Source organism: Eurypyga helias, unplaced genomic scaffold (genome assembly GCF_000690775.1).
Source record: "Eurypyga helias isolate BGI_N326 unplaced genomic scaffold, ASM69077v1 scaffold13840, whole genome shotgun sequence".
Lineage (NCBI taxonomy): Eukaryota > Metazoa > Chordata > Aves > Eurypygiformes > Eurypygidae > Eurypyga > Eurypyga helias.
In genome coordinates, this window is record NW_010226368.1 from 16,325 (window position 1) to 34,454 (window position 18,130).

At 42.6% G+C, this 18,130-nt stretch overlaps 1 protein-coding gene across 1 annotated transcript in view; it reads left to right on the forward strand.

Annotated features, from left to right (window-relative positions):
* Positions 1-17,979, forward strand: part of BEST3 (bestrophin 3) — an 18,161-nt gene extending 182 nt beyond the window's left edge. Inside the window, exons 2-9 of the mRNA XM_010152876.1 lie at positions 1,672-1,766; positions 2,331-2,564; positions 8,617-8,771; positions 9,438-9,515; positions 9,921-10,073; positions 13,908-13,988; positions 14,779-14,930; positions 17,073-17,979. Coding sequence (XP_010151178.1) covers positions 1,672-1,766; positions 2,331-2,564; positions 8,617-8,771; positions 9,438-9,515; positions 9,921-10,073; positions 13,908-13,988; positions 14,779-14,930; positions 17,073-17,979 — 1,855 coding nt within the window. The remainder of the gene's footprint in view (positions 1-1,671; positions 1,767-2,330; positions 2,565-8,616; positions 8,772-9,437; positions 9,516-9,920; positions 10,074-13,907; positions 13,989-14,778; positions 14,931-17,072) is intronic.
* The last annotated feature ends 151 nt before the right edge of the window (positions 17,980-18,130 follow it).

Consider the following 18,130-nt stretch of genomic DNA (forward strand, 5'->3'; position numbering starts at 1 on the left):
TATACTGAAGTTTCACACTTCATAGTGTTAGGCTGCCGAATGATGGTTGGGGGAGGAGGTTGCTACGTAATTATTGTGTTTTCCTTGGGTCTTTTCTAATTTCTTTTCCTTTCCATGTTTCCTTTAATGTTCCAGAGAAAGCGCGTAGGTATAAATAAAGTTCTACCTATCGTATTCAGCTGATTCTAATTACAGCCCAGCGTTGAGCAACTGTCCTACTGAAGTCAGGCTAAATTATCACCCTTAGCTAGTCTATGTTATATAGCTTTTACCTTTCTGATGTCAAGTTGGCAGTGGCGAGCATGCGCCTCTGCTTTAAATGACTAGTTTGGACCTTTTGTTCTACTTGCAGAACTGTGTCTTCAGTTGCTCAGTGGTAATTTCTCCAACAAGCCTGAAAGGTAATAATCTGAGGGCCAGGTTATATAGTCAGGAAAAGCAAAGTTTTTCTTAAAGATAGGACAGCATAGCAAACTTTATTGTTAAGCATGCAGAGGGACAAGAAAAATGTCATGGAAACCAGACATGGTTATTACCTGTGTGTCACCCAGCACCTGGGAGGGTCGTATTATAGATGGAGAGTTGCTTCTTCCACCAAGGTGTGAATTAAACACCCATATGACAGATGCAATGCGTCAATTAGTACAGTGAAACTTTTAATTGATGAAGTACACTACACATTAGGTATCAAAATCATAATTCAGCTCTTACCTTGTTCTGTAATTAGGCCTCAGTGTTTGCTTTTTATGTAAAGCAAGGAGAAAATGAGCTTCAGTTTGTCTGTGATTAATCACTAATTTTCCAAAAAGTTCAGTAATCTATACCTGTAAACTTGGAAAGAAGATTGCAGCATTAATACGTAAAGAAACACCAGAGTCTCACATTTATTTAAATTAATCTAGTTTTACTGAAATGTTAGGCAATTAAACACTGCAATAAATACACCATGGAAGGCATTCTATGGGCACTGCATGTTTTATTGCACAACTGTAAGCAAAACCCACCAAACATTTGTCACATGTTCCTCTTACACGAAATCAAAGAATAACTGTAATAATCATCTAGCCAAATAAACAGCTGTTTATATTAAGCTTGCATTTCATTAGATATCTTTCTCCATGGGCAGAAGCTGTCATGCTGCACTCATTTTTTATCATCTGGTGAAAATAAGTACAGTTGTGTTTATAATCTTGTGGAGAAGGAAAACATCATAGGAGTAAGAGTAAAAAACCTGCCGCAACAGCGTAGCATTTTCAAGTAGGAGCAATTGGAGGTTGGTAATCCTACTGCAATTCAAGCAGACCTGAGTATTTTCATGAAGTAGCCCTCTGAAACAGGAAAGTGAGCTCTCCTCGAAAACTTACGGTTTACTATCGTCATTGGTCTGTATTAGATAGCAAACTCGTTCTCCATGTGTATTGATCCTAATTTGTAGTGCCAGACAAATTGGTCATGAGAAAACTGCAAAGATCAGGGAATAATATTGTCTTTGCCTCCAGCTTCTTTATCACTATGCCAAAAGCGATCAGCACTTTGCCTTTAAAAATTCACTTGAAGACGTTAGCTAGAGTTGCTCCCGGTTGCACATACCTGATTATTAATACATAATTGCACTTTGTATTTAGTGCCAGAATATTATGAAAGGACAGATACATTTTATGTTTGCTGCAGATTTTTTCTTACAGGTAGCCAAAAACGGTTCTTTGAAAAATTATCAATTTACTGTGACAAGTATGCAGAACAAATCCCGGTAACTTTTGTGCTTGGTAAGTACTTGTTACATGCGAAATTATTCTCCAGCACTGTCTCTGTTCAGGCATTTTGTGAATGTCCGTGCATGGAAGCATTTCAGAGCTGAAGGGTATATGGGAGGTTAGAGGTTCACAATAAACCATCAGCTTCCAATAGGTCTCCTTAAATTCGAGTTGCTTTTGTCACATCAACATTTATGCTCATGTTCTTAACATACCCACAAGAGAGTCAAGTTTCTGTATGTATAGATGTGTGTATATATAGACTGCTCACTAACAGTAATAATTTGCGCCTGATCTTTCAAAGCACTAAATCCACTCAGCATTTACTACAGAAAAGGAGGAAATTTGGAAGTTCATGAGTATGAGATACTCAGCTGGAACCGGCCATTAAGTTGCAGTGTGTATTAAATAATAAGCATTGATTGCATCCTGGGGTTTTTTACGTGTCTTATTGCATTTATTCTGGGAAATGTAGCAGCTTAGTGATATGAATCACACTTTAGAAACTAAATTGGAGTAACCTAAACAGAAATCCCAATAGGGACTAGACTTCTGATTTTTTCCATCTAACCCCAGGTTTCTATGTTACGTTGGTGGTGAATCGCTGGTGGAACCAGTTTGTGAACTTGCCATGGCCAGATCGACTGATGTTCCTCATCTCTAGCTGTGTCCAGGGCAGAGATGAATATGGGCGCTTGTTGAGGAGGACTCTCATGCGTTACGTGAATTTAACATCTCTGCTGATCTTCCGCTCCGTGAGCACAGCCGTGTACAAAAGATTTCCCACCATGGACCATGTGGTGGGAGCAGGTATTGCCAAGTCCTTCTCCCCAGAATGTTCTTCCTTTCCCTCAGAGGTGGAGGCACAGGAAGGAAGGGAACCAGATTCATTTTTTCTTTTCTCTTTGGCCCCACGTGTCCCTCAAACTAATCCGTGTCAAAGCTACCACATTTTTGTCAGTGGCTTAAATGGCATGCACTTGAGTGTACATCTTTAATCTTCTTAAAGTCTTCATCTAGCGACACTGTAGAAATCAAATGAGTTTGAGGCTCCTACGTGGATCTACTCTCAGACATCATGGAGGCAATAGGCCTGTCCCAAACATTCAGGCATATGGAGCAGGTACAATATTCTACAAAGCGTGAAAAATAAGTTAATTGCGCTGTAGTATGATGCAGTAGGAATGGCGACTTGTTACATGGCATTGTCTCAGTGTCTGGAATGCAATCTTGACTCATGTATCAGAAACTGCAGGCACTTCACAAGTACAGCTTGATTTCAATTTCTTTTAAGTAGATTGCATTTTAAGTAGATATAGCACATTTTAAGTGTTGTGATATTCTTAAGAACCCCTACTTCCAAGAGGCTTGTCTTTAAATTTACAACCTCACCTTAAGCTTGGTTTTTTAGGGATAAATATATTAAGCGTGTCTTTATTTTCTGTTTGTTTTGATAACACAGTGAGTGTGATGATGGGGGAAAGAATTGTAAGATTTTGCTTGCACGCAAAGGACTGACTGCTGAGTATTTAAAGGCAAGGTGTGATGTGGTGCCTTCTGACTAGAGTGATTGGTGTCAGGTGTAGGACAACCAGCAGAGAGTTCTGTTTTCAAATAGGAGGAGTCATACATTTTTTACTGAACAACTTGTATTTTTTAAGATTATTCCTTTGGCAGAGATTAGTAAGCAAACTTGTAGCAAGATAAAATATGTAGTGTGTATATACATATACACATTTCAAATATGTGTGAGAAGCTTTGAGTATTAAAAAAAAAAAAATCCAAGCAAAATACAGAATTCACTGATCTTACAGAAAAAAACAATTTCTGTTGGATTCAGTTGTATTTTGAATTTCTCTTCCTGGTGCTGTTCAACAAAACTGTTTACCTGAGCCTGTGAGAGGTCAAAGAAGCTTCTGTCACTCTCCCCAGCAATCTGCTTCTAGTACACACTGGAAAATTACAACATTTCCAGCAGGCTAATCCAGCTCTGCCTCCCTATTGCTAAAGACAATCTGTTCCAAACCAGACAAAATGTCACAGTGTTGTACAAAAATTGTAGACTGGAAAACAAGATTTTTTTTTTTTTTTTTTTTTTTGGAACAGGGGAAAACTTTCTCTTGGAAAATATTCTACTATAAACTGTACAACTGAGTACTGGCAGTGTGGTCAGGTCTGTAGATTTCAGTACTTATTCTGTAGGTTTTTATATATATTGGGCCACAGAATTTTTGTTGGTGCAGTAGTGAGCATTTAGGGTATATTTTGTTCCTATTAATACCCAGTGATTAAGATAGTACTTTGCAATTCCTCCCTCCCTAGCTCCCTATGGAATTACATATCAGACTGCATGGGAGTGAAACATTTAATATGAATGTGAGCAGCACAATCTGATACTTACAGCGCAGTCATCATTGAAACAACTTGTGCCCATTTTGCTACCAAACCAAGCACCACCACAGAGTGACTATTGCTACACATTTCCCTTTTCAGCAAATGAACTGCCTAAATTCATAGATTTTAAATCTGGGAACAGTATTATGATAATCTAGTTTGACTCACCCATAACACAAGGCATAAAAGCTTACTCACAATATCCTTATCATGTTGCAATTTCTGACTGAGCTATAGTACCTTCTAGGAATATAAGCTGCCCTGATTTAAAATTCAGCTGAGGATAATGGAGACTACACCACGTCCCAGGTGAACTGACATTCACAATGGTAAACTCGCTGTTGAAAAGTGAAATTTTATTCTCCGTCTGAACTTGCAGAGAGTCATCTTCTAGTCAATGTAATTTGTAATGGGCTATTCTTTTTGTAATTAGATGAAACCACCATTTTCTCTCAGACAGCAGGGTGCATAAAGGCTTGAAAAAATTTAGGAGCTTCAACTTCTGTAGTCCCTTGCTACAAGGTATGGTCTTCAGTGCTGGATCTTCCTCCTAAATCTTTTCTAAACTCTTTTTCATTTTTTAGCATTCCTTATGGGCTGTGGGAGCTAGATGCATGTAGATTCATGACGTTATTGCATGAAGTACAACTAGAGCAAGTGCCGGGTCCTGTACTTGGGTCACAACAACCCCAAGCACTGCTACAGGCTTGGGGACGAGCAGCTGGAAAGTTGCCTGGTGGAAAAGGACCTGGGGTGTTGGTCTATGGCCGGCTGAACATGAGCCAGCAGTGAGCCCAGGTGGCCAAGCAGGCCAGTGACATCCTGGCCTGCATAAGGAACAGTGTCACCAGAACAGTGTGACCAGCAGGACTAGGGCAGTGATTGTCCCCCTGGGCTGGGCACTGGTGGGGCCACACCTCGAATCCTGTGTGCAGTTTTGGGCCCCTCACTACAAGATGGACACTGAGGTGCTGGAGTGTGCCCAGAGAATGGCAACGGAGCTGGGGAAGGGTCTGGAGCACAAGTTCTGTGAGGAGCAGCTGCGGGAACTGGGGTGGGGTTGATTGGAGAAGAGGAAGCTCAGGGGAGACTTTATCGCTCTCTTCAGCTTCCTGAAAGGTGTTGTAATGAGGTGGATGTCAGTCTCTTCTCCCATGTAACAAGTGATAGGACAAGAAGAAACTGCCTCAAGTTGTGCCGGGGAGGCTTAGATTGTATATTAGAAAATATTTCTTCCCCGAAAGGGTTGTCAGTCACTGGGACAAGCTGCCCAGGGAATGAGTCACCATCCCTGGAGGTGTTTAAAGACATGTAGATGTGGTGCTTCCAGGACATGGTTTAGTGCTGGACTTGGCAGTGTTAGGTTAATGGCTGGACTTAATCTTAAAGGCCTTTTCCAGCCTAAAACTCTGTGATTCTGTGATGCTGACTAGTGCAGCACGCATGCCTTCAGCATCAAATGCCTGGCAGCAGCCCTGAGCTTACCAATCCTACTGGCTGCAAGATGCAAGAGGGAAGGTGGGTGCTCAGGAACATGAGTCTTAAAATCATGAGTCAGCAGCTGGGCAGAGAGCTGCCCAAAACAACTGACAGGAAATGCTGAAGAGAAACATGAGGTGTGAACCCAGTGACATGAACACCTATGGATGGCTAAAGTTTACCATCCCAAACCCTCTACTGGAACGAAGTAGCTAAATTAGTTCTTTCCCACATAACACAGTAGCAGAAAGAAAAACTTTCACCTGCTTGACCATGGCTAGCACACTCTGGAGATGTGGGAGATGACTGCTTTTCAATTCTTTCTTCTCTAACCACTAGCCTTCAAAGTATTTGGTCTGGGTACCCTGAACCAGTCTTGTCTGAAATGATTCTGTTTTGATGAGAGAACTGAATACTCTTCGAAACACTTGAGGGAGAGCATGAGTGACTTTTTCCAGCCAGGCCTGAGTTCTCATCACTAATTATCCCATAAGATCACTTTGGCTGACACTGTTCACATTAGTGTCCTTTGATTCTTTATTGATTGCAGCCCATGTCAAGCTTTTCATGCTTTTGCAAGGATCCAGTGTTCTGCCAATCCTTTGATTATAGTTTTCAAGATCTTGGCACAGTATTTGCCAAATATTTCCCGTTTTCTGGAGCTGCTCTAGTTAGAGTGCTTGTCAAAACCAGTGTTCTTGCTTGGAGAGTTCCTCAGTTAATTCTTTAAATACTCTTGAATAAAAATACTATGACCATATTTAGAAACCATTTAATTTTAATAACTAAGGTTTTATATCCTCCCCTGTATTTGATGGAATATGAAGTGTTTCTTTGCCGCTGCAGTAACAGCAAGCTGTTCTGAACAGCGTGTTGTTTGTATTGCCATAACCTTCACCGCACTAAAAGCAATCCACAATTGTTTGTCTGTGATAAGAATACTAGGCATTATTAATATTGATCAAAGAGAATATTTAAGGAATATAAACACGAACACCTCAGCTTTAAACATAATGACAATTTGAATGTTATTGTTAAAAGAACAAGGCTTTGTCGGGCTTTTCTGAAGAAAAAGGTACACAGTTTCAGTGGAGAGCTGGATCCTTGGAGCTTTGGCTGTTCTTCATGCCCCCCTCAGGCTGCGTCATTCCAGATAAAGAATTCCCAGAGCCTCTCAAGTGACTTGTATCCATTGTTTACTCCAGACCGTCAATTTTCTGATATTCTGTCTGTCTGTTTCAGCCTGATAAAAACATCTTTTCCTGCCCCATAATGAGCAGGCTGACCAGCCAAAGATCAAATGCAGCCTGAAAGACTGACTTTTAGGAGTCAGGAGTCATGACTAGCAGGTCAATTTGTCTGGTTGCATGATTATTTCTGTGCAGTTGATTACGAGATCTGGCTGCAAACTGCCCAGGCACCTGTTAAAAGCTGTATCTTATCTGTTCTCTAATTCCAGGACACTGCAGGAGTACTGTGTCTTGCTGCTGAACGCTCCCTCTTCCACAGAATTTTCTGTCCTGTCTTTGTGTTGCTTCTCAGCAGTTGCAGGACTTCATACCTCCTGTGTTGACTTGTTGCAACAGTACAATAGTGGCATTTTCCTCAACAACAGAATATTTGAGAAGGTCATCTTGTTTAACAAATCTCCTCATAGCTTATTCTTATAAAAAAGACAACTGAGTTTTTGTGTATATTTCTTTGCCACTTCATGTATCATTAGCAACGTTAATAACAATGAGACAATTCTTAGTTATTAGTTGGAGACTAGAAAAAGATTCCTGTCATTCTTAATTCCCTTATTGAGTTTCCAGCACCCAGACTTGTAATTAATTGGCTGAGCCACTTATTTTGGGGTTGCCAAGTTACTAACTTTGTCCTGTTTTGGACCTAATGTCAACACAACAAAAGAAACCTTATACCCACGCTGGTAGGTGACACACACACCTGAGCAAAAACTAAGATCCCTTCAACCTGAAGATTGCTCTATTCCCAGAAAATTCAGGTTTTGGACTAAGGAAAATGTGAAGTTCCCCTTCATGAATTTTCTGAGGTTGTTTTTCTCAAAGGCTGGGTGGAAGGAGGACAGTAGAGCAGATCAGAGCAGAGCTTTCTTACCCATAAAGCCCGAAGAGGTGGAGGTGTTGCCCCAAAAAATAGCGAGCTGATCTGGTTCAGGTTTTATCCCACACAGCCCTGGCTTCCCTGCTTTCTGACCTTGGACAAGGCTAGGAGAACTCTGCAGGAAACTTAATACCTTCCCAGCACCCCGGCAAGGCAAATTGCCAGGCAGAGATCAGCTTCAGCCTGCAGCCCCACAGCACGTCATCTGGCCCGGTGTCCCACTAGCAGCGGGAGTTCTGTGCATGATTCCATCTCTTTGCACGCCTTTGTAACCCCAAAGAAAACATGAAACACAATCTGGCAGGGAAGTATTTTGCTGGCAGAAGGCACGCTCTCTGTTGAGCTCTGTTTCATGCATGCACTTGTATCCTCCGGAGCTTGCTCACTGCTTTGCAGATTTACCAAAAAGTTACAAGAATCAGAAGGTTGCGTAATTGCCCTTACAACATATGCTGAAATGCTGCTAAAAGCCACTGTTGCTGAAAAGTGATAGTTTCTTGAGTGATATATCCAGTTCCTTATTTTTCTGAAAGTAGAATATGAAACTAAAGAGTAATCTGTACAATTATATGTATCTACAGTATGTCAGTCATCAGACATGAGAACACAGTAATAGCAAATTATTGCATATGTTGATCAAGAGGGATTTTGTGTAGGTAGTTATTGCAAAAAGAGGTTTTTTCAAACAAGATCTGGAAAAAAAAAAAGAGGATGCTACTAGATAGAATTATAAATAGTGTTTTGCATAATCCTATGCAAATAGCACATAAACAGATTCAAACATATTCAAAATTTATAATATCAGTAGCATTGAAGGCACAGAATTAATGAAGTTTGGTTGTGGGGTTTTTTGGGGGGTAAACAGGTTTTATGACAAGATATGAAAGAAAAATTTTTGATGACCTTAAGTCTCCCCACCTGAAATACTGGGTTCCATTTGTCTGGTTTGGAAATCTGGCATCGAAGGCACGAAAAGAAGGAAGAATTCGAGACAGCGTAGATCTGCAGACACTGATGAACGTAAGTAGAAAAAGTAAATCTACAGAAAATTAATCTGAAATTGCTGTGTGGCAGCTTTTCACTTGCATAATTTGATTTAGTGTGCACAGCTTCAGTGTTGTCTGAGTAAGGTCAGGATTTATACAACTTTTCTCTGTGTACTGATGTACACTCAAGCACACAAAGCAGCAGGCCGCTGGGATTGTATTTACACAACTAAGGAGGTATTAACTCAACAAATTGATGAGTAAAAAATTATTCTAACATCACTGTAAATTCATACATTTTGTCATTGCTGCAGGGAAAAAAACCGAGATTAATTTGACATTTTGAAGATTTTAGTATCAGTTTCAGGCAAGATGGTCTCCCTGCATATTTCATTGTGGTCAGGCATCCTTTATATGACATAATATAATCTCTCTCATGTATCACTAGACTGTGGATAAGATAGAAACAAAAGATAATTTGTGAAGAAATACGTAATATGCGAAGCATTCCAACTCCATAAAGTAAGTGAATATTCAAATGTGACAATGGGTTGAGAGATACAGTTATGGTATCAATTTACATAGACTACACTTTCATATCTCTCTGTCCTTCTACATGTGCAAAAAGGAGCTGTAACAAAATAATTAAAATTTAGAATTGAACCCCATGCAATTTTAATTTGTTTGTTTTTCCTTTTAGGAGATGAATAAGTACCGGTCTTGGTGTAGTCTTTTGTTTGGTTATGACTGGGTTGGAATCCCACTGGTCTACACCCAGGTACTGAACTATTACCCTTTACAGAATTCAGAACATCATTTCCGTAAAAGGGGAACTGGGTGCAAAACATCCACAGACTCAACCGGAGTCTCCGAGCTGCTGAGCACTTGTGACTCCCACGGGATCACGGAGGCTGGCTAACAATATAAGCCATATTTAATGCAGAGATGTTTGGAGGGCTTTGCATAATTTGGGAGAGGGGAGGGAAGCACTGAAATGCTTTGTCTGTTTCCTGGGTCTTCTTCCTGGACATAATTATTCCTGTGGCCACTCTATGTGCAATACCTTCCCACAGATTTGTAAATTGCATGGCAAAAGGCGGTCAGAGGCCTTTGGGAATTTGCTGCCTTTTGCATAAGATGATTGTATTATTGCCTGATTTCAATGAAGTTTTGTTCTTTGCAGGTTGTTACTCTTGCAGTCTATACTTTTTTCTTTGCCTGCCTGATAGGGCGACAATTTTTGGATACTGACCAAGGGTATCAGGGACATGACTTAGATCTTTACATTCCAATCTTCACACTGTTACAGTTCTTCTTCTACGCAGGATGGCTCAAGGTAAACTAGCTTTCTGGAAAGGTCTTGGGGGAACCTCCCTGGGGAGCTGGTGAAGATGTCAGAGCTGAAGTCAAGGTGTCAGATCACCAAGTTCAACGGAGTTACACCAAAGCTCAATTCAGCCCAAAGCATGCTGTGGTCATAAATGAATATCATTCAATACATTTTTAATTCCACTAGACAGATCTTACTGTAAGAAATGGTCGGAAACCTGAAAGAGCCCATTTTAGCAGGACCAGTGCAGCCACAACTCCCCAAGGAAGTTGTCCATCAAAATCTGGTCCCAGGACGTGCACTATAAAATGACAAAGATTAAAAAACTCCAAAACTCCCAACTTTTTCCACTCCACTGTGTGATGGAGAAATACTGCTGCAGATCTGGCATGGGCTGAAAGGGGCTGAATCATACTTTCTTCTTATGATCAAAGCCAGCCATTAGTATCTGCCGTTCACTCCATCAGACGCAGGCGATTAAAGGTCTCCAGTTCCAGAGGGCTATCAAACAGTGACAGCCAATACTGGCTACAGCCCTACTGCATAAAAACATTCATTAAAAAGAAGAGTTATAGAAGAAATTGGATGCTACCCATCAGCCCATTGATGCCTGCTCCATTAACATATCACCATTGATCGGATAGTTGAGTAATTAAGCCATGTACGTCATGGTGATTCTCTCCTCTGCAGTGAGTATCAAGGCACATGAACTCAAAAAAGTTTCAAATAAAAAAGCAAATGGGTACATTAGGGTTTATGTGCATTAAGATTTCTTTTCGGGATTATTAATCATGGCTAGAAACTTAGAGCTAACTTTTCTGATAGGATATAAAATTGCACAAAATTGGCCAGTTTTAGTGGCCCCTTTCCACAGCCAACTCCGAATGGCAGAGTAGAGAAGGAAGCACACAGAGCTGGTGGATCGCAAGGGATAGTAAAGTGCCTGAAGGGCAAGCTCCTCTAGTCCTGTGTCCTAGGAAAACCAGGCGAGGTGGGGGAAAGGTGTTTGCAGCATGGGGGCCAGCTTGGAGGGGAGCGAGGGAACGAGAGGAGGGGAGACTGGCATGCTGGGGAAACGCGTGGCTCCTGGAGAGACCCACTTATGGTGGGAACCTGGTACATGGGGTCAGCTCCTCTGTTCCTAACATACCTCTTTGGTTTCAATTCGGTTATGCCACCAGGTTAATGATGGTTTGCGTTTAATAGCTAGTGAGATACCCACAGGTCCTGAAGCCCTATCTTTTTAAGAAATATCTTTTTTCCCTTTTAAAGGTAAGTTGTCAAAAATGTATTTACCTCTTTGGACCCCTGTCTTTTAACTCAGGCAGTACTGTGAAGATCAAACGCCACAGGTGGGCTCTTTTGCTGCTACTTTTTTGTTTGTTTTCAGAGGTATTGGCACCCTCAGCTTCCATGTGTTTCTGGTGCCTATCTGTGCTTGTAGTCATTAGTCACATCAGTGTATGCAAGTGGCTGCAGCATAGGGGATTTTTCTTCAAAGCTGCAAATGCTTACACCATGGTTTACGGGAGGCTTTATCTCTAGGCAATGTCTTCCAGGGTTTTACTAGCAGGTTACAAAGCTGTAAGATGTTCCTCTTGACTGCTCTGCTGGTGGTCCCAAAGAGGGGAATGGCTTTCCCTTCACTGGCACCCAAGGCTGTCAGTAGCATCTCTTCCAGTTAGGCTCAGGGCTTCCAGCCAACTCCTGGCTATGGCAGGTACGAGATGCCACTGTAACTGAAAAATCTTCTGCATAAGGAAATGAAAGGGAGGAGATGCAGTTTTAAGAAGAAAATTTAATATCAGCAGTGCTCCCTCAGACCGGAGGTTTGTCCGAACCTGCAGTGCCCCTGAGTCAGGATATTTCTGTCTTGAAGGTTACAGCCAGTTTCCAGGTCTTTGGCTGCCAGGCTGCAGAAAGGCCCACGAGCTATTTACTTCCAGTAATTTGGCAGTTCCTCAGAAATGATGGCTAAACTGAGCTCATTCCTTGGCCTCAGGCCTGGTTTGTTATACCTACAATACAGGGGCAAAGTTTCCTATCACGTGAGACACTTCTAAATCCCCATTTCCATTACAGGGGTAGACAGATCATCCAAATACAGGGCTTAGTTGTCAGCATTGCACTCCTTTCTGGAGAATAAAGCTGAGTCTCCCATGCCAGGACCACGTCAGCCAAGCAAAAAGGCCACCGCTACTGTTCCATCTGTCCCAGTCATGCTCACTTTTTATAGGTCATGTGACAGGTTTTGCAGTGGATTTTTGGATGGTGATCCCCTGGGTTACACCAAGATAATCCAGTGTCTCCCTTGGAGAGCTGCAACGCAGTCTGCGTTATGGCTCATTCCTGTTGCAGCACTTTCATAGCTGTACACAAAATTTAAACCCACGGGCCAGGCCAAGGAGCATGTGCAGCAGTGTCCCCGGTCTCCTTTTCGTTCCTCCTGCCTTACGGTGTTTGTGGCGTGCCAGTCTGCTCAGCAGTTCATTCGTTGTCTTCCTCCGCTGGCCTGGGAAGTGCCGCCCCAGCAGACTCAGCAAGTGCTTGCCCACTGGTACAACCTGGAGGCACAGAGGAATAAATAGCCAGGGACTGACAGCCTTACCATTGTAAGCGATTTCGATCATAGCCATCCGTAGCGAGGTTCGGGAGCAGGGCTCTTGAATTATATAGTCGCTTCACCCAGATCCATGTCAAACCAAGGACCTGGCCACTACTCCTGTGCACGGCACTGGTGACCACCAGGAAGGCGTGAGAGGGTCAGCTACAACGTGATCGGCTTCAAAACCGGGGCTGAAAAAGACAAATGGAAGGAGAAGAGCATGAAGGGGGAGAGGGTATTTGACATTAGTGCACCAAGGAACTGAGAAATAGAGAACAACTCTGCCTTTCCTAAAACCTTCTCTTTTTTCTTTTCTTAATTTTTTCTATTTCATTTTTTTCTCTCCCCCAGCAGCTATGAATTTTCTTCTCTCAATGTACTTTGGTGATCATGGGGATGGAGGGGGGCAGTCTCTGTTTGGTTTTCCATTTATTTATTTATTCCTTTGGTGAGGGGGGGACATGGCACTGGATAAGGCAGCCGGAGAGGTTTTCTTTCGTAGCCCTAACAGACTACAGCACCTCACTACAAAGGTGCCTGAGCTCACTGTTCGGTTGTCTCTCCACAGGATGGGCTTCTCTCCTGTAATTTTAGTCACTTCGTGTACAGAAACCCAAACCAGCAGGCTGAATTAGAGAACAAACTCAGATCCTGTCTCTTGGCTTTAGCTAGCATGATGCACGGCATCCACTTGAGTCAAGTCCTTGGGTGGGCTGCTTTTCCTGAACAGCTTCGGAGGGATGCCATCAGCAGCACTCCCCATAAAGAAGCAGGGGCTGAGGACTGAGCTGGACAGACAAGCTGTACTCCTTCCGGCAGGCTCCAGTTGCAGGGCTTGGGAATACTGACCCAATGGTGGAGTATTGTAGACCATAATGCAACAGAAGCGCTTCTAGCTGATAAACCATTCACTTAAATCAGCCCAAGATAACAGTAAGGAAAGGTAATGACTATCTCATGTAACAATTACCATGGCCCAGACATGTCTCAATTCCCAACAGGCCAGCACTGACCATCATGATTGACGTGATTGGATCAACGAGGCACAGAGGTATGAAACTACAGGGAAAGCAAGCTGTTCCTTTGCCAGGCTGGCAAAGCCATCGTAGGGGAGCTCATGCTACGATTGCAAGTGACAGGCAGGGAGAGAGAGAAAAATCAGATCCTATTTTCCCTGCAGCAGCAGTCCTGACATGACATGCCAACCTCTATTCACTGTCTTGTTTTCCCTTCAGGTTGCTGAACAACTTATTAATCCATTTGGAGAAGATGATGATGATTTTGAAACTAACTGGTGCATCGACAGAAATTTACAGGTTGCTGTTGTTATTTCTTCTTGCAGCTTTACCGTATCATATATTATCATTACCTTTAACCTATTTCGTGTATTGTGGTACAAATTAAGGGCAACAAGTGTCACCAAACCAAATTCTTTCCCTGAAGGGACATCTATGACTGTGATCCACAGATTTTATTTTTACAAGATAATGCATCCTGATTTAGGTATTTGGCATTTCTTGATGCCTGACTAAACATGCAAACAGCTGACCTCAAACTATAAGCTTACTTTATGCCTGGAAAAACCCTTAATGTAGGTCAATCCTGCAAAATCCAAAAGCCATCTATTCCCACAGAGATGAGAACACATTTTACTCATTTGAATGTCTTCAGATTATGAATATTTTTAAAAAATGCAGTAAAGATATCAAAAAGAGCAAGCAGGTCCCTGAACTAAAAAGCAGAGCCCACACCACGATTCATGTTGCGATGCTGCCGCCCGCAGCAGCATCTGTGGTCAGCACAGGAGCCTCGTATGTCCATTTAACTAACTACATCGTGCGTGAGGAAAGAACTTCAATCTGAGGCAAATATCTCTGCAGCATAGAACACGCAAGTTACAATAAAATTTATGCTTTCATGGGTATAGGAGGGTTTTAGGTGGTATATTTTATAATATCTAGCCTCTTCACAATGCCCAGGCCAGCATACACAGCTTACTTTTTAAAGGGTTTCTGAAATGAATGCTGACCCAGGGAGTACAAAGCAGATTATGTCGTATGCTCTACTATATTGAAAGTGACGTGATTTATGCCACAAAAACCTAAGGTCTCACTTCTGGCGGTGGATGAGATGCACATGAACTTACCAAGGATGGAGAAAGACATTTACTGGAATGATTCCTCAGCCCGGCCGCCCTACACAAAAGCAGCTGCTGATTACTGCATTCCTTCATTCCTTGGATCGACTATTGAAATGGGGTGAGTGGCACTAAGGGTCCTTGATGCCATCAGAAACATCACCACCCCGACAGCCCCTGCTGACTGATGGACAGTCAGCACAGGGCTGCAGGCTGTGACAATACCCTGAATGGGAAATGATGTTAGGATGGAACAGACAGGCTGGTGTTGGTGGGATGATGTCTCCAGTCCATGTGATCATACGAGTTGTGCACCCATAGCTTAAATTGTGCAATTAATAAACAGAGTATGTTTGCAGGGAGGGTTTGTTGATACTCTCTGAGCACAGGATGGCATCTGGAGACAGTGACTGATTTTTCTTAATAGTTCTTTATTTGCTACAGCTTCTTCATAATCCCCCCATTAGTGAAATATCTCTTTGCTTGTTTAGTTACCAGATGATGGCTAAAATCAGTCCATATTTTTGTGAAGATAAATAAGAAATGATCCTAAGTCTATGACTTTTCACTGACTAATAAACTAGGTATGGAATTTGGAGCAATCAGATCTTGCGAAGGGATAGAGGAGTTATTTGCAGAGATCAACACAACAACCATTTTTATAAAGAAATGTTGATATAAGATTGCCTGATGTTGTCAGGACCTATATGAGAAACCAGTGAGAGGCCAGTCAGCTCAGAAGCTGCTGAGTTTAAACACTTGTGAAATCATGCAATACAGAACAGGTCAGTAGGTGTAAATACCACTGTGCCTGAACAAATACCAGGGCAAGTAGACATTTTTATCTGAAAATCTTTTTTAAAACTTTATAATACCCTTTTTTTTAACCTTAAAACTTGTCTCAAGAAGTTTTCAGTTTTTCCAAAACCTTTTTCCAGCCTTTATCAAAATAAACTGTGCTTAATTTTTTGCTTCATTTGGCCTGGAAATTGGTGCTTTTTCATTTTTATTCCTCTTATATTTCCATTTTTGCATGCATTCTAGAACAAAGAGAAAATAAACCAAAGGTTTATATGAGTCTCTTTTATCACACAAAGACTGTCTAGAATTTATTTCCTTCTAGAAAAACTATAAAATGGCTAAAAGAAAAGAAGAAAGTAAAAAAGTAAAGAATAAAACCCTATAGAATATAATTTATTTTACTGCAATTGCTAGAGAAAAGGTGTGAAGAAACATTATTAAACCTGCAAACAATTTTTTAGTAAGACGCACTTCACACAAAAAATGCAGGAAGGAGTGAATGAAAAAGAGCTCCATGTTAGCCCCTATGAAATACAAAATGCTCTGACGGGTTGGCTTTTTTATTATTTTCTCCTCTGACCTGTTTCTCTCTAAAAAAATAAGTAGGTATTTCTCATGCAGATGTCAAAAACAAGGTCTAAAGATTCATCCAAGTCCAAAGCAAATACATAAAACTTGAACCCAAATCCAAATTATTCTCCAGTCCCCTCAAGCCAACATCTTCACAAATGCTGGATGAAGTTCCTCCATCCCTTTGGGCTAGCGTCACCTCCCTGTGCTCATCGCCTCAGATTTGGCCCAAGCCCCTTTGCAATCCTTGCCATTAGGGCAAGTAACCGGGCCCGTTTGACTTGTCTTCTGGGCAGACTGAGTCAGCAACGTGTGCTGAATCGCCTGCCAGACGAAGCAATAGTTGGTCTCACGAACCACGGAGGCTGGGCAGAAGAAGACTACCAGGTACAGGTGGGACTTTCAGACACACTTGTGCCCCAGACGTGAGTGAGATTTGGCCACCCAATTCATTCCAACACTCTTTGAAACTGTCACATTCTGCTTCCACGAGTAGCTTTTTCACGCTGGTTTGTTTTGCCCAAAGGATTCTCCCCAAAAGTATCTACAGCACTGAACAGAGTTTCCTGCTCCCCTTTCCCTCGCCCTAAGTGCAAGTCTAACCGCGTGGAGCTGCCACAGAGGGCTGCAGCCCAAATGTGAAATAGGGCAGGTGCCTGGCTGGATGTCATCCCAGCCTGGTCCTCGGGAGAAGAGGTGGAGAGCTTTCCAGGTGATCTGGCTAGTCCAAAGGCACAGGCACTATTTCCTGGCACCCTCACCCCTTTTTCCTCACCCCTTCCTTGGGGACACACTAGGCTTTGAGCTCCTGCTGAGACAGCAGGATGTATGTGCATGTAGCCCGCACACCTCCTACATGTAAGTGACACCTACTACCTGGCTTATTTGGCAGGCTGGCTGATACTGAGTTCCTCTATGGAGAAGAGTGGCCCTGGGAAGAGGAGAAACACCGAAGACAACGTTCAGTGCTGAGAAGAGTCAAGAGATTTCTCAGCGTCCACGAGGGCCCTTCGTCGCCGTCCCACAGGCGCTACAGCCGGCAGACAAGTGAGAATTCCGTGTTTTTCCCAGCAGATGAAAAGGGGCACATCAGGCGGCTGCAGGAAATGCACACAAGAGGGAGACACTCTACCTCCAGCTTCAAGAAGAAACACGAAGGAGTTGACAGAAGTAGCAGACTTCACAGTAGCCGAGATCTGGGACCCATAACGGAAACCTCAAGGAACGAGGCGCAGTTTGGCGACAGTGACACCTCATCCGAGACCAACAAGCCGGTTCCTGAGGTCGTCATCTCTGAAGCCGAGGAGAAAACACCCGCTGTGCTGGGCAAACCAGACCCACAGTCAGAGCGCACCGCAAGCGTGCCAGAAGAGAAGCTCCAAAGGAGCTTAACTGAGGCAAATGTGACTCTTCTGGACCGTCCTTTTTTCCCCCCAGAAATGACTACACACCTACCAGGCTCTGAGGTGCATCAGTCACTTCCTACTGTGATAGGGGAGCCCAAACATGAACCCCACGGTAGTAACATAGCCGGTTTCATAACAGATCACGAGAGAAACCTTCAGCGATGGAGTTTACCCAGCTTCCATAGCCACAGTACAGTGTCAAACGCTGACGTTGCCCCACCCTTAACAGATTCTGGGACAACTTCACAACAAAGGACTTTCAGTGATGCTAAAAATGTTACTTCTGCTGCTGCTCCAGAGACATTTGAGATGCAGCACTTATGGGAAAACCTGGATAGTAAAGAAACAGCCATAGTAGAATTTTCTAATGAGAAAAGTGAAAGAAAACTTTGACCATCCTTCCCCCGGGTTTGACTGAACTTGTGGCCTTCTCCTGAAAGTGGTTCTTACACAGATTTGCGCAATGTGCAGAAAGGCAGGCACGAGGCTCAGACAAGACCTGAGCAAGATCCAGCAGAGAATTTGGGCACCTAAATAACAGGCA